The 17736-nt window shown below is 38.8% G+C and overlaps 1 protein-coding gene across 1 annotated transcript in view; it reads right to left on the reverse strand.

Moving 5' to 3' along the window:
- COL11A1 (collagen type XI alpha 1 chain) overlaps positions 1-17736 on the reverse strand; it is a gene marked incomplete at its 5' end in the record, with an annotated part of 325199 nt that overhangs the window by 15265 nt on the left and 292198 nt on the right. Inside the window, 9 exons of the mRNA XM_042464341.1 lie at positions 1924-2173; positions 3900-3953; positions 4059-4094; positions 4233-4286; positions 6826-6933; positions 7065-7118; positions 10156-10209; positions 10303-10410; positions 11885-11938. Of these exons, the coding sequence (XP_042320275.1) occupies positions 1924-2173; positions 3900-3953; positions 4059-4094; positions 4233-4286; positions 6826-6933; positions 7065-7118; positions 10156-10209; positions 10303-10410; positions 11885-11938 (772 nt within the window). The remainder of the gene's footprint in view (positions 1-1923; positions 2174-3899; positions 3954-4058; positions 4095-4232; positions 4287-6825; positions 6934-7064; positions 7119-10155; positions 10210-10302; positions 10411-11884; positions 11939-17736) is intronic.

Consider the following 17736-nt stretch of genomic DNA (forward strand, 5'->3'; position numbering starts at 1 on the left):
CCAGCCTGGCTGTACTACTTGGAGTTTCCAGGTTAAGCACAAGGGTAGCCCCATGTAGAGTGCATTGCAGAAATCGAGTTGTGAAATTACCAGTGCGTGTACCACAGTTTCCAGGTCCCTCAGTCCCAGGAAAGGGTGCAGCTGGCATATCAGCCGAAGCTGATAACAGGTACTCCTGACTGTTACATTTACCTGATTTACCATCTAGAGTGACGGATCAAGGAGCACCCCCAGACTCTGAACACAGTTCTTTGCGGGGAGTGTGACCCCATCTAGGACTGGTAGTTGTATCCCGATGCCTAGATTATGGGGCCCTACTGTGAGTACCTCCATCTTGTCTAGATTCAGCTTTAGTCTGTTTTCCCTCATTCAGCCCATTACCGCTTCAAGACATTCATTGAGAAATGTCATCATCCATCAAAGCTGAAGACCGAGCCATGGAGAATGGGTATCATCAGCATACTGAAAACACCCAGCTCCATATCTCCGGATGATCTCTCTCAATGAAAAGCATCAGGGACAAGATGGGGCCTTGAGGAACACCACAATTAAGCTCTATTTTAGATGAGCAACTGTCCCCATTCATCACCCTTTAGAATCTACCTAAGAAGGAACGGAACCATACGGTCTAGATGGCCCTTGGGATCCCTCCAACTCTATGGTTCTGTGATAAATAGTGTATGCTACTGTGCACTTCTTTTTGTTTTCTGTTTCCAAGCCACTCTGACCACTCTTAGTAGATGAGCAGGATATAAATACAGTCCACAGATTCCTAATCCAACCACCCACAGAATGAGAATATTCCAAAAAATGTAAGTTCCAAAAAAGCAAACCTTGATTTTGGCATTTATATAAGGGACACTATTTTATTTAATGGGACTTGAGCATCCACATATTTTGGTATCCCAGGGGTGAGTGGGTACTGGAACCAAACTGCAGGAGACACCAGGGGCTTATTGTATTCCACAGCAAGAACAACAGCAATGGGACTCTAATAGTACTACACAAGTGTAAGTGCTTATGAACTGAAGTGTTCCAGCAGCCGTCTTAAAAATGTACGATTAAAAGTGTGCACAACAAGCACATCTTCTAGACATGAAGGTAAGACCTTCCTTGACAAAATGTGTGTCTTGCTTCCTATAACTCTCATATTAATTCTTAAATTTCTGTTTTATCTCATTCTCCTTCTCTGTTGTCAACTTCCTTAGCTTCAGGAGAAACAGATTTTTCCCATATGTGGTAGCCTCAGATAGCCAGAGGTTCCTAATCTGGGGAGTCCCATGGTGAATTAATGGATGGCCTATGTGACCATTAACCTACTATCATCTTCATAAACATAGTTATCACTTTGTTCTGGTCTCTGGGGATCACTGTGTGTAGTAAAAGATGATGGTGTCTGCATAGATTTTCCTTACACACTCAGCTGGTAAGACAATCTGGCACCACTCAATAGTAAGCCAATAGGCCCCCCCCTGCCCTTATTAACTGTTTTACAGCAACGGTGGAAAACTGTGGAACTTCCTCCTCCAATGCTGGTGGGTTCAGTCATCATGCCTGAATGTCTGAAAGATCTTACTTCAATCATTTAAAAAATGCCTAGAAATGTAGAGTACCTCAGGAACCTTTTGCTGTACAGTGAATTCTTTCCTATACTTGCAAATATTTTATAACAGTAACACTTTCCTCACCCACCCCAAAAGTGAACAGTATTTCAATTCAGTGAGCTTCTTCAGTTGTTATTAAAGTACAAACATTTATAATGGGCTTTAATCTAAAAAAATTTTAAAAAAGATTTAACAAACATTTTGCTTAATTCTTTTTAGAGGGTATATTAGTCATATAACTAGAATAAATGACCTGACATCATCACTTAGCAAATCCTAATTTCAGTACATTTGCTTTTGTCATGTAACATCAGCATACCATCTGGAAAGTCTGGGTGACAGAGTTGGAGATCCTTGCATGTCCTAGCTGGGTTGTTCTGTGTCCCCATTGGATATTTCATATGCTCAATGTCCTGCTTCAGAGTATTAAGTGAGCCAAAGATCTCTTCCATGCCATCAGTGTAATCAAGGATGCTATCGGCTGCATCAGACATCATGGCATCTGAAGATCTTCTGGTCTTCTTGGGTGACTGGATTGGCAAAGGTTGAATAACCTCACCTGGAGGACCCTGGGGAACACAAAATCAATGGGGTTTTTTCCTCACACTCTTTTAGAACCAAAAAACTCCAGAGAACAAGTCAAGGTGAAGATTAGAGTACAAAAAGAGAAAGAACCTTTGTAGAAACAGAATTACTGTATCAAGAGGCCATAGAATATGTAACATAAATACAAATCTAGACTCTCCTTGTAGTGCTGGTGGACTGATCAAGATGGTCCACCCCTGGATCTGAAGAACTCCTGAATGCTCTGAAGCTGATAGCACTGGTAATTCAACAGAGACCTTGGTCTCACTATGGAATGGTGAGACAGAAATATAATCATTCCTAAGTACCCAATTCAGTGCCGTGGAATTCAGTGCTGTGGAATCTGGGCTGCAAGTCACCTTAGTATACAGAAATCATTACCTATGGGCAATGATGCAGGTTGGACAGCTTGAATGTGCCATTAGTCAGAGCAACCAGTCAAAGTGTGAGGACATGGTAAGGGACCTTCTTTGCTGTGGCACTCCTGTTACGGAGCACCCTTCCCTTGGACATCTGGCTATTTATGCACCAAGTAAAAACATTGATGCTTATGAAAGCTTTGGGGGAATCTAACTGATTTTACAAATGCTCTCCTATGCACATTTTACTTTATTTTAAAATTACACTAACTTTTTAAATATATTAATTGTTTACTATTTTTAACCTTTTAAAATTATTGTAATTATTTATATTATTTTAAATTAGTTAGATTGATTTTATAGCATGCTTCCCTGACATCTTCAGATAAAGGGTAGGATAAAAATATTTTTAAAATACCCAACAACAACAGATACTGATATACATATGTGCAAAGGAGATAAGTACTTATCCAAACAATATGTTTTATACATTTTTCTTGCTAAGATTCCTGGGTCCAGGACAACATGGAGAAGACAGTTCAAAAAGAAAGTACACAGGTTGGGGCTGCTAGAATCTATAGCTCAACATCTGAGAGGCTATGCAAGTTGAAATCCTGATATACAAATAAATTTCATCCAGTAAATCAATGGAATGTATATACTGGAAAGTGTGACTTACCAAGTTCCCACTGATTTTAGAGCATTTATCCTAAATGGGTCTAACACTTGGATTTAAGATTTTGGCAGCTATACCTATAAATTCTGGGGCATAGGATACCCACCTACTGAAGTTGCACACACATTTTCTAATGAATCATGACTTCTCACGATGTGGTCAAGGTACAACAGTCTCAACAGTCTCAATTTAGTCATCCTGGCTCCAGGGAGATTTCAGGCTTGATCTGTTCTAGGACCCTTTTTTTTTGTTTTTTTTTTTTCCTTTGGCCATCTATGGTATCCTCAGCAGTCTGCTCCTGCACCACATCTCAAATGAGTTTTCATTCTGTCAGCTTTCTTCACTGTCCCGCTCTCACATCCATGATGGGGAATACAATGGTTTCGACAATCCTAACTTTAGAATTGTGTCTTTGCACTTTAGGATCTACGATAGTTCTTTCACAGCTGCCCTCCCCAATCCCAATCATCTTCCTCCTTTTTTTGATTGCAGTCTTCTTTCTGATCAATATTAGATCAGAAGATATGGAAATTATTTGACTATTTGACTATAGTTTGTTGTTATCAAGGATGAATTCATACTTCTTACATGTTTATATAACTTCCTAGTTTGAATACATACTGTATATTCCTAATTTATATAATATTAATTATTACAAGATACAGTTTTACTTACAGGAGGCCCAGGAGGTCCAGGTAAACCACCATCACCTTTCTGACCACCAGGACCCTATGAAGGAATGTAAGAAAGACCACATGTGCAATTTTTTTTGTAAATAGAAAAAAAGGGATAATCAACAATAAAAAAGTTTTATGTGGTAGCAAGGCTACTTACTGTTGAACCTTTAGAGCCTTTGGGGCCTTGAGGGCCCTAAAATAAAATAAAAAATACAGTAGGTAAGTAGAGTTAAGCCATGTCATATTTACCAAGATGCAAATGTAAAAAAAAAAAAGGAGAGAGAGAGAGAGAGAGAGAGAGAGAGAGAGAGTATACAGTGAAGCTACTTACAGGTAAACCAGGTGGCCCAGGAGGACCAATTGGGCCAGCAGGACCAGGAATTCCCTTTAAAATGAAAGCATGCACAAATCAGTTCTTGTGACCATGTTGTAATGTTAATTTCAAGTAAATACAAATATCCTTACTCCAATGATACCACACTCCCACAGAATTTTATAGAGTTTTTGAAGACATCAAGCTGTAGACATGGATGCTATTCGTATATAGATAATAACTAAATGGCTTGGACTCAGGGTACTTGGAGGACCGCCTCTCCCCAAATAATCCGCCCCGCACACTCAGGTCAGCTGGGAAGCAACTCTTGAGGGTTCCAGATACAAAACACTCTATGAATGCACAGAGGGCGTTCTCTATCTCGGCCCCGCAGCTCTGGAACTCCCTTCCCGACGAGCTCCGCTCGACCACCTCCCTCGACCTATTTCGGAAGAGATTAAAAACCTTTCTCTACCAGCAAGCTTTCCCGCAGATGTTGTAATGTTTCCTCCCCCCCCCCTTTTGCATTTATACCTCAGCTAGTTTTTTGTATGTTTTTTTAATCTGTATTTTTATATTGTTTTTATCTTGTATTTTATTTGTATACTTTTGTATATTTTATCGTTATGTAACCCGCCTTGATCTCCAAGGAAAGGCGGGATATAAATATTTATTATTATTTTATTATTAACTAAGAATTTTTTTTAAAAAAATTATCAAATGGATAATAGGATATATGACTTATTTTAACACAAAAATCTGTTTTAAAAGTTTCAAGAACTAGATTAGAACAGAGCCAGTTTATTGAAGTGGTTAGAATGCTAGACAGCAACTTGGGAGATCCTGATGATTTCATCACTGGGCAACGAAGCTCAATGGGTGATGTTGGGCATAATTTCCTCTCAATCTGGCCTACCTCACAAGGTTATTGTGAGGACAAAATATGGAGAAGGAGAGCCATTTACAACACTTTGACTGCTTTGGAAAACAGGAAAGATAGACATGTAGATAATAAATTAGTAATTATATACAAAAGACCTTGCAGTACCTTTGAGACTAAGTATGTGAAAGAAGTTGTAACATAAGCTTTCTTAGACTGGGAGTGTATCCACACTGCAGAAATAAAGCAGTTTGACGCCACTTTAATTGCCATGACTCTATCCTACAGAATACTGGGATCTGTAGTTTGGTAGGAACCAGAGCTTTCTGACAAACCAGGCTGAATACCTCACCAAACTACAGATCCCAGGATTCCACAGGCAGAGCCATGACAGATAAAGTGGGGCCGAACTGTTTTATTTCTGGAGTTTATGCTTCTTATGCTACAATTTATAAGCTACAGCTTCTATCACACAGTTGCAAAAGCGCTACAAAATTCCTTTGCATACTGATATTTTCTGGATTAACAAAGTTGCATCTCTAAATTAGTAATTGTAACGTAACATGGGAAAATGTGATGGTTTCTGGGGCCACTGAGATCAATAAGGAGAGCTCTTGCTGTTTGTTAGGAAAGTTTTGGAGTACAATAGTGGGGAATGGGAAAACAACCTTTAAGACAATTTGGGGAGAAAGAACTAAATATGCTCCCAGATACTAGAACACTGTCAGTCACATATCGCTTGGTGAAATAAATCTAAGTCTAGCTGAAGTAATATGGGGTCTCTGGTTACTGTTAGTGTTTTAATTTAACAGAAAGGACATTTGCAAATATCTTGCATGCAGAACTAATCTTTGTTTTGAGCTTGCATCCAGAGAATATTTTTGTTCCTTTTCTCTCATTGGGTATGTTCCTCAGTTGTTTTTGGAACTTCTATGTTTTTTCTGTAGCAATTTTTTAAAATATAAATGGAACATTCATTAAGAAAACTATGAGGGGCACTTAAAGACAATACACACACACACACACGTATACACATATGCATGCAAGCTATACTAAAATGAAAAAAGGAGCTCACCAAGGGTATTTCGCACGCGAGTGCTTTTTTTAGTAGCTCACAAGTAAAATCCATTTAGTTTGTAAACCACTTGATGTCACTTGAAGTGCCAAGCAACTTACATTCAAAAGTCAGTAGAACAAAAAATATTTAAAAGCCTTAGAAATAATATATTGTTATATAATTTAAAAAGATTCCAACAATAAATAGAGGAGTACAAGCAATGAAAATCATACCAGCCAGAGAATGTGTTAATGAACAGAAATATTTTAAGCAAGTGTTTGAAAACAAAACACAGTTCCTAAAAAATATTAGCAACATGCATTTCCAGGATGCTCATTTAGGAGTTCTCCCGTTAAGTCTTTTGTATGTTCTTTGCCTGCAGAAACTTGAATGGTAGGTTCAGAGTTCCAGCAGGAGAACTTTGTTCTTGGGAGACCTCCGTTCTGATCTAGAAGCACCTTCTGCTGGAGAGAGGAAGGGGAGATTACTGTTTCCCTGCTGAATTTAAGTTGCCTCTGTAAAAGAGAAGAAATCCTTCTCTTTACACAAAGGCAGCTCTGGACCCAACCTAGTATTCTTTCACATCAAACAAGCTTACATGATACCCAGCTTGGAGACAGGCTGAACAGTTATGCAATTAAGCAGGTAAGAAAAGTATATGAGCTTTCACTAACTCCATCTCCTTTTGGTCCTGTGGTTCCCTGGGGGCCGGGCAGACCTCGGTCACCCTTTTCTCCCTGTTCACCTGGAGGTCCAATCAGTCCAATCAAGCCAGGATGTCCCTAGGAATTATACAAAATACACAATTATGGGTCAAATATGAAAATGGAAAGGGCAATCAAAACCCAGTTAAATAATAATGAATTTGTAAGAGAAACATGCATGGGTTATACACTGATGCATTTTCACCTACCTTTTCACCTTTGGAACCTGGATCACCTTTCAAGCCAGGCAAGCCAGGTGGACCCTAAAGATAAAAGGAAAAAAAAACTTTAAATGAAGACAACTCTATTTTGCAATTCATGATATTTACCTGAACCGTCAAAGGTACCACAAGTACAGATATAATAATTCCTTGAAGCATTCAGTGAGTGATGCCTGTCTGTTTACCAAAGAACAAAAGGTGACCTTTAATAATATGCTCTTGCAATGCATTTATTAGGGTAGTTCCTTTAACTAAAGGTACCTGTGATTTTGACTCCACATTAAATCCCATTTAATGCTTCCTCTGTGTAATTATGGAAATTCAATAATACATGAACTATTGAAACAAGTTTCATGATGCAGAACTGCTTTTGTTACTTGGCTGCATTTGTGGTTACAACTATCCCTTCTAGGTCTTGCACTTGGCAGCATCTAACATACAACTGGTGCTATCATCTCTGATAATACTTCATACCTATGATGGAAGGAAGTTATTAACATCCTCCTAAGACCAGTGTCCTTTGATCTGAGGAGGGTTGGGGTCTTACTCTGAAGTGGCAAAATGGGACATCCCTTCCCCTACTCAGGTCATGGACTGCCACTGTCTGGAGGCATATCTTTGAATCCAAGTAGAAGTAAAATTCTACCAAGTAAAAATGTTCATCAAAGAAGAGCAACACACTGAACTGTGCATACCGATGTATGTGGACATCACTTCTGTATATTAGCACCTCTGACTTATGTTCTGTAGGGAATCTTGATTTACCACACCCTGCCTGTAAGCTCCATCAGACAGTTGGCTTGAGTCAGCAGATTAGAAGGGCAACACATTCTGGCCAAGACACCATGGACTCATCTTCATGTCTCAGGAAGATCATTATAGCAAAGGGAGAAGAACCTTGCCCCATCCATTGTCCAAAAAAGTAGGGGCAGGGGGGGGGGGGGGGGGGTGTTGTTGTTTTGCCCTTCTTTGTTAAAAAGGAGACGTATGAGAATATAATGAATGCCAGATGATCCCATGCAAGCCTATTCACAGAATATATTAGCATGAGGTAGACCTTCATTAAGATTAATAGCACCCTTAAAAAGTTATATCCAAAGAATGAAAGAACCAAAGTGGGATTACAGCTTAAACCTCATGGGACTCATTGAGCAAGTCTGAACTGTGTTGAGGGATGTGGGTGATGTTGTAGGGGGTGGAACTGGAATTGAAGGGAGTCAGGCTGTAATTTTGTACACATTTTTCTGGGAATAGGACCATTGAAATTCAGCTGGACTTATTTCTGAGTAGCACTGCACTCCTATTAAAACCAAATATACATAGGGCATATTCAGAACTTGATTACTATGGGAAGCTGGCTGCCAGTAATGGCCATCAATACAATTATGCATTTACAAGTGACCCTTTCAGCCAAACTGAAAGATGGGGGGGGGGGGCTTGAAAACAGCCAGAACTGTCTCTTTATGGGGGAAACACTCATTTGGAGTGTTATTTTTCTCATGCCTTCTTGAAGATATCATTAGATGAAAAGAGCACAGAGAAATGCATAATTCATAAACAAAAAGTGAAGCAGTAGTGGTACTTTTTTTTAAAGGCTTCTCAGATGCTGGGTGCAATATTCACCTTCAGGAGGTATTGTCCTACTTTATCTAATATTCCACTCACAGAGGCAGTCTACTGGATATAACCTGAAGTTAGCTTCTACAGTGTCTGAACTTAAGTGAGATTCAAAATTTAAATTTTCAAGGATGTATAACTAATTAATAATATGCCTTCCTCTGCCCATCACAATTCTTTCTAAATTTGAATCTTCACATTAGTAAGGAAAATAAATAAATAAATAAATTCTTTTTCTCCATCTTTACATTCAGTTTAAAATTCCTTTCAAAGCTACCCTCAGGCAACCATGTCTGCAAGATGTACAAAAGTTTGCCATAGTTCCCTTAGAGATGAATGGGAGAACTGGATGTGAGAGCCACTTCAACAATAATTGTTCATCTGTAACATTTTCTATATAGGAATCATTCATTTTGCAAAGGAGATCCTCCTCTTCCTGTATTCCATTTTATGTTAAGTACAGAATAAATTATGGCATGTTTTCACCAACATGAACTCAGATCCTAAAATATGCTAATTAAAGGGAACATGTGAAGGAATATTTCCTGTTTTCTCCTCATCTTTGATACCATATCTCTCCCAGTTCTACTACTGAACATAACTGGGGCTGTTGGAAGGAGGAGATGGGAAACTTTCTGTGAAGTCTAGGATTCAAGCCATTGTCTAAATGTATGTATTAAAATATATACCCTCATTTTCTTGCCTTTAGTATTGTGTAAAGCACGTAATGAGGGCAGAACTCAAAGTCAGTAAAATGAGACAAAGACTGCGGACATTTGCCTGTGTGCATGCTTCACTGAAGTCAATAGAGTTTATTTCTGAAAAGACACTTATAGTACTGTGCATGGAACCTTGTACAAAGCAGCCTCTTAATACCTTATACCCTTATTTCCCTCTTTTCTGTCTTCAGATGTTTCCATCTGAAGAGTTTCCATCTTAAGAGAGATGCATGAGGCCTGATACACTGAAAAACAGGGGCTTTGGCAATAACTATAGATTGCTATTTATTTTTTAAAATGGAGACATAACAAGGACACTGGGCACCTAATGTCCTACAATAGTGATGGGTGAACTGTCTCCTTTATCCTACATCCAAGGTACTTCCTGCAACTGAAAACAAATCCTAAAATAGCTACTAATGATACGCATCTTCAATGCCATGGGTTCCTAATGTGCCAGAGGCCTTGCTAGATATGTACAGAGGTTTCTAGTGTGTTAGAATGTGATAACAGTGACGTCTTTGTTCCATGTGATGCATTACAGGTCTGAACAAATCTGGGATAACTAGGGAGGCTTCTAGGAATTGTCATTTTTTGAGACATCTACTGAAAGCTTCTTATAAGCCCAATGAAGACTTAATCCTGTGTCAACCAAACTCACAAAAGCCAGAAGAAGTGCCCTAGCATGATGAATTATTTAGTAATCCTTTTCTATGAACAATTCAGTCAGGAAAGGTACTCACCATAGGACCTGGTGGGCCATCCTGACCTGGTGCTCCAGGTAGACCTTGTTCTCCCTATAGAACAGACATAAATTAGTATTCTTCAGTAAGAGGGTACTGTGGAGGGCAAGCAACAGCAGATTAAAAATTCTATTCAAATCCACTCACCACAGGGCCAGGAATACCCCTAAGTCCCTCTGGGCCAGGCTTTCCTGCAGGACCCTGTGGCCCAACTGGACCTGTTTTTCCCGGAGCACCTTCTGAACCAGGTTCACCCTATAAAATATAAAACAGCTGAACAAACTGGAACAAAGTAACAGCAGTGGATTGCTTGTTCATTTTTTTTATGGCTGGAAAAAAACAACAGGAGACTGAGAAGTGTTGGTAATATGTGTTCTTACACAATAAAGGTTCAAGGTGTAGGGTACTGAAAAAGATCCCCCCCCCAAATGTCTTTCACTATTCTCTGCCCTTGATCTCCTCTGTCATAAAATGTTATGGGGAAGAGATTGCTTTACATATTGTTCTTTAGATTATACTGAACTCATCTCTAGTTGTTACCCATCTTGCCCTATCCCTTCTGTTGTTTCTTTCCTCATGTGGGAAATGATAGATCTGAAGAGAAGTATTTGCACAGATGCTCTCTACACATGTTGATGGTCTCCACTTGAATGGGAAGTTCTCCTTTTTACATGTCTCATTTCCCACAAGTAATGATAGAAGGGGACAGAAATGCTCATGTATTGAAAAAAAGGAAGGTGAGTAACACCATACTAAAACTCAAATAGGTCCCAAGCATAAAAGTGTTCTTGTGATAAACAAGTATTTGAAAAACACATATCTTAACAGGATTAGAAGAAACTATTTAAAGTAGATTTATTGTAGAAAAATAAAGTAGAAATAGATTCCTTCAACTATAGACCCTCCAACGATTCGGCATTTATCTATGCTTAGATCAAGTAGCCATGTGGTCCATAAGCAAAACTAAAATGTAGAATAGGATAACAACTTTTATTAGGCCCATGCAAAGGTGGTGGGATGGCACAAAAATTATTGGATAGGGGGAGAAACAAGAAGTCCAAACCATTTCTATGTTTAGAAACACACTAATCCACTAAGACAGATTGTTGGCCTTCTTGTCTCTTCCCTTTACCCCATTTTTACATCACAGAACACTTTTTTTTAAACATTAGTGACCCTAATAAAAGATATTAACCCATTCTGCACTGTCTTTTTGGTATAAGCTTCTGCCACCACAGTAGGCCAGTTACTTTTTTTAGGACCTTTCTGTTTGCTCTTGTAGATGAGTAAGAATGTACATAAATATATCCACATGGTTCTGTTCTTTCGCATTTTATCTACTATGACTCAGGCTGAAATCAGGCTCCACACCCAGCTGATCTTCCTTTTGATCCTCCAGGCAATGTACAGAGATAAAGATGATTCTTATTAGATAAAGGTGTGGTAGAGTGTAATACAGATACAATAGAAATAGCTCTCTTATCAGGAGGAGCCATTGTCCATCAGCAAGACTCTCTCTGCCAGGGTCATGAGCCTGCTGTCATGTGAATTGGCCTTCAGTGAATATAGATATGTCAGCAGATAACTTTTATGTTTGATTGAAAATGCTAGCGAGACATGTCAGGAGCACAGGGTGGGAAGCATGCACTTTGAAAGGGGTAATAATACACTGCTACTGTAGCAAAATATGAATATTATTATCATTATTAATAATAAATCTCAGTTTTACCTTTGCTCCTTTTTCACCTTGTCTCCCTTCTGCACCAGCTGCTCCTGGTGGCCCCTATGACAAAAGAAGGAAAGTGATAAATTTAGGATACATGTTAATTCATAAATACAATTGCTGGGATCCAGTGTTTGCATTGTCAAGAGAATCCACTGGGGGAAGAGGAAGCTACTTCTTTTTTATTCATCACAACCACCACTTTGCATCTTCTCCTGTCTTCCAAATTCTCATCCAGAGATTGTGGAATTGGTACTGGGACTGCAGGGGAAGGAGTCTTATGTAAAAGAAACCTTCCATTCATGGAAGACAAAATCTAGATCTATCTTTTTTTTTAAAGTACATCATATTAAATTTAAATAAGATCAGTAAATTTCCTCAGATTTAAAAAAATGGCAGGAAATAATAACAATAAGAAAGGGAACCAACAAGAATATTGACCTTGTTCTTTTCACCAGGTTGCTGAAAAGCTAAAGAAACCAGAGTTCGACTGCTGTTTGGAGGTTCAGTATTAGGAACACATATCTTTACTGATATTTTATATTCCTTCTTTTCACAAGAAACACTTCCCAAGTAGTTTGCATAAAATACATAACCAAAAATTCCAAATAGCAATGACAAAAAAAAGAACATAATAAAATGAAAACACATTATGGCACCACTAGGATTAAAAATTGTTATTATTACCGGAGTATAATAATATCACTATCATCTTTGTTTTGTTTTGTTTTGAAGTATCAGAGTGCAAAAATTAGCAGCCTAGCACATGCAACTAGCAAATTAAATGCCTGGCAGAAAACAAATTCTCACAGAACAGCTAGACATTTTGAGGGGTGATGTCCACTTGCATCTCATACTTCCCTCATGATTATACTGAGGGTCTTACTGCACAGCTTTATAATGCGACTTACAGCTCCCGAACTGAAGCCTCACTTGGGTTGCATCCTGATCTCATCACATGGCTTTTGTCTTTCAATGCGGCATCCGAGTACAGCCTGGCTGTAGCCGGCATCCTTTAATGTGCTTTGGTGCTGATTTTTCAAAGTCGGAAAGCTCCCGACTTTGAAAAATGGGCGCCAAAGTGTGTTAAGAGACATGGGCTGCACTCAGATGGCAGATTGGGAGACAAAAGCCATGTGATATGGCCAGGATACAGACCAAATTAGGCTTCAGTTTGGGAGTGGTAAGTCACATTATCAAAGCTGTGCAATAAGCTCCTAAGACATGGAGTCCTGGCTCCCCCCAAATCATTTCCTCCCCAGCCTAGGAAATATTTTTTCAGTAATGGCCATACATCATCTCCTCCTATTTGAATAGCTTATCCATTTTCCTTCACAGCAAGCAAAAGAGACCCCACATGAATGGTCAGATGCCAACTGCTAACACTTGGCATTCTCATACTGCCATTCCTTCCTGTGCTTCCTTGTACTTGACCTAGGAAGGCAGTGGATGCCAAGTGAAGTCACTGTGTTGGTGGTGAAGAGGAGGGAATGGAATTAGCTTTGCCAAGTTTGGGCATGGGGAAGACAGACCCTACTGATGACAGGTTTATAAGGATGCTCCAAAAACTAAGACTGGTCCACCCTTCCTCAATGAAAAGATATTTCTGAAACACAATTATACTTCTGTTTGTCAGCAAGAAGACAAAACAGTGGATGCTTGGTTATTTAAAAACAAGCATATTTGTTTTGTGGGCAAAGCTAGCTCATAATATATAAGGGAACAAAAATGTGCAAACAAAATCGAAAGGTATTTCAAAAGGAAGAAGAAAATATCGAGTCATCCATCTTCAAATATAAAATATACATAAGCACTATCATATCAAATAAGAAAGCACATTTAATAAAAGGAGCCATATGTTTTTCTTTGACATACAAGTAGGAAAACAAACAATTATCTATTCATGTCAATACACTGGTAGCAGAAAAAGTAAAAAAGAAAAAAAAAAAGGCTTCTGTCTGTGCCAAATTCAATTAGATGTTTGAGATAAAATCTCTTCTGGAAGATGAATGTACCTATTTGATCAGACTGCACAACAGGCCAAAACTAGTTGCACTGCAGTTTTTAAGGATTTCATTTTAGCAGCACATTTTGGTGAAGCAGGAGAGTCTCCCATCCAGCAAAATGATAATTTTAGATGAGCAGTTGTTGGGCCAGCATCTTGCATCTATAATCTAAAATGCTCTTTAAAACACACACACTCACACACAAAGCATATGGTCTAATTTTAACAGTGACCCTATCTTAAAGTTAAGCATGTTTCTCTATGCAAGCACAGAAGCAAAAAGTGCTGTAGTTATCCTTGAAATGACATTACATTTGCGATAGTTCACTGGATTCCACCAATGACCCATAATGCCTAAATATCTTGCTCAGGTAGAGCTTCCATACTGCTGTTTTTAGAATGGCCATACGTTTATTGTTGGGTTTTTTTAAAAGCAGATGCCATCAAAGGGCCACCCATGTGCCATTATATTAGTAAATACTGTGGGCCCTTAATATCCACTTGGGTTTGGTTCCAGAACCCCCTGTGGATACCAAAATCTGTAGAGTATATACAATGAGGTAATAAAATGGTATCCCTCATATAAAATGGCAAAATCAAGGTATGCTTTGGGGATTTTTTTTTTTGGGGGGGTGAACATTTTTCAAACTGTCGATGGTTGAATCCATGGGTGCAGAATCTAAGGAGATAGAGGATCAGTTGTATTTTGTATGCTGAATTGACCTGAATTCGTTATCTTTTGAAAATCTACATTGTTGCTGCAGTAAGGTGTACTTCAATATCTCATCAAGCATACAGCTTATGTTCTTCCTTGCCTCTTCTAATCAATAAACATATGTCTGTACTTAATTTCTACATTACTACTCTTCCTAGTCAGGACATACATTGCATCAAGAAGGACTAACATTCTGGGCCCATTCACAATTATAGTACTATATTATGCTTTAACTGCCATGGCAACATCTCATGGGACACCGTGATTGGCAATTTAGGGAGGGACATATGGAATTGTCAGTCACAGACATCTTAGGTGTGTATGGTGTGCCTTCAAGTTGTTCCTGACTTATGCTAACCCTAATGTAAACCTATAATGGGGGTTTCTAGGCAAGATTTTTTCAAAGGAGGTTTGCTGTTGCCTTTGCCTGATGCTAGGAGTATGTGACTAGGCCAAGGTAACCCAGAATTTGGTATTCTCAGTCATAGAAGTCTAGTGACTCAGTAAACTATAGAGCAGAGGATTCTAAAGGATGTTACCGTGGCAGTTGAAGTGCAATATAGCACTATACTTTTATAGAGTGAGTGGGACTCTGGTTGCACAATACATATTTTTAGCACTTCAGAAAGACCATAGATATGAGTAAGGCAAAGATCTGTATGATACATGATGCCCAGGTCTAAACATTAATAATGTAATTTCAGAATCACAAGATAGAAGGCTCAAACATGTTATGTAATGACTCTTGCTTTCTACTCTCCTATGTGCCCACTCATCAGGAATCTGGATTTCTTATGGCTTTTTATTTATTCAGTTATGTCTATTAGAAACCAGCAATCTAATGAGGTACAAATAATCTACCTCTCCTGTGCTTGTGTTTCCCCATTTATAAGCATGTATTGGGGACAACTGTATGGATATTTTTCCCTAACAAAAAAGTAATCAATCAGGAAGTGTATACTTACTTGGTTCTCAAGATTTTGAAATGAATTTACAGACATTTCAAAGATTCATTGCCCATTATCTGTTTCTTCACTGTAATTTTTAGATATATATCTTTTTTATTGTGTGTATCTAAAAATGTGAACATATCAATGCAATGTTTAAAAAATACTAGCAATATATCGGTACACTTAGATTGGTGGCAAAAGGCTGCAAGTATATTGGATTGTCAAATTCAGGTTAGCTGTAATGTAATATGTGAGACAATCCCTTGCTACAGGACAATTAATGAGTTCTTTCACCACACATGACCCACTTCAAACAAGCTTCTATGATGGTTAAAGCGAAGTCTCTTCTGGTGGGAGAAGCCATAAAAGACCTTTATAACAATTATAAATATGTTTCTTGCATAATCTAGAAATGCAGCTGCAACATCAATTAGCAGAGCTTAAGAACACTGTGATCGCTAAATTATAAGCACAATGAATCATGATTGCTAAACAAAGGGGCTGAATTCATTATCCAACAGTGCCAATTCTGCATTGAATGCAAAGTGGGTAAATGAACAGCACTTGTTAACACCCTATGATTGCAGGCAATGCGCAGATGGCGCTTCTACAAAGGAAAGATGGCTAATTGTTATTTATCTTACTTTCCTACACTTGGGCTTTGTAGCATTGGGAAAAATTTAGCTGGCATAAAAGTTCTCAGCAACTGGAACACAGAATTAATGTATTAAAGAACACAGCATCCATTCCCCTACCCCCAAGCCTCAAACTAGCTGTGCTTGAAACTCAGTGGATAACCCGAGGCAAGTTGCATGATCAGGCTAATGTATCCCATAAGGGTATTGTGCAGCCTAACCTATTCCACAAAGTTGCTGTGTGAACTCCTTGTAGGAAGAAGAAATAAAAATATGAAAACAAAAATTTAGAAATAGTCACAGACAACTAATCTTAATTTAAAAATAATGGCCGGCAGTCTATTTTGCAATAATGGATTCTAACTTAGAATTACAGTTCTGTATCTGCTCCGTATTCATTAATACTATGTATTTACTGTTGTGGTGGTATTGCTGTGATTGAAAATGCCCTACCAATCTACTTTATCAGGCAGCAGCTATACCAAAATATTCAGATCTGTTCAGCTGGTGATTTGGACTCACTGCTCACCAGCGTATGAGGTTACAACAAGGAATTGTGACAGGGGTCTTTTTTACTGGTTGTTTGGAGGGGGTCGGGCCAGGAGATGTTACTTAGCTACACATTTATCTCTGTCCTCCAGGGAGCACTGCTATTTTCATCAGGATTCATCTAGTGACTTCAAGAAGAGGTATTGAGAAACCAGATGTGAATCCAGATGTACATAGGCAATGCAAGTTGGAAACAATTTCCTAGAACACATGATTACGTATGTTGATGTCTCTTTCTGGAATAAGATATACTTTTAACATATATTTATGACTGCATGTTGGAGTTTGATGTGAACACATTTAACAAATACATCTATTACAGGAGTTGACAAGGTGGACAGAAGCAACTTTCTCATTCTGTCCGTTGCATTTTAGCATCATAAAGTAGTTTATCTCTGCCTCCTCCCTCAGCTTGAAAATATCCCTTGGAAATATGCTTAAGATGCTATTCAGAGTCATCAGTCACCCAACTGAAAATAATAATAAATAATAATAAAGTTTTTATTTCTATCCTGCTCCTTCCTGAGATCAGGGCGGCTTACAACAAAAGTTAAAACATTCACACATAAAACATTAAAATACAAAGTATCAAAAGCCATCTACAACAATAAAAATAACAAGCAAAAAAGCCCCATAGCCCAACCTCTTGGCCACGGAAGAGGAGGGAGGCCCACAGGATTTTATTCGGGGAATGCCTGTTGGAACAGGAAGGTTTTCAGGTCCTTCCTGAATTGGGCCAGGGTGGTAGTCGAGCTGAGCTCAGTGGGCAGCGTATTCCAAAGGGCTGGGGCAGCAGTGGAAAATGTCCTCCGTGTGGTGGAGGATAATCTCGCCCCAGGCACCTTCAGTAATTGCTGCCCAGACGTTCTGAGGGTGCGAGGCGGATTGTACGGGGAGAGACGGTCCTTTAGGTATCCTGGGCCCAAGCCATTTAGGGCTTTATAGGTAATTACCAACCCTTATACCAAACTCGGAAGCTGCAAATGGTGCAGAACATGGCAGCC

Source organism: Sceloporus undulatus, chromosome 4 (assembly GCF_019175285.1).
Source record: "Sceloporus undulatus isolate JIND9_A2432 ecotype Alabama chromosome 4, SceUnd_v1.1, whole genome shotgun sequence".
Taxonomy (NCBI): domain Eukaryota; kingdom Metazoa; phylum Chordata; class Lepidosauria; order Squamata; family Phrynosomatidae; genus Sceloporus; species Sceloporus undulatus.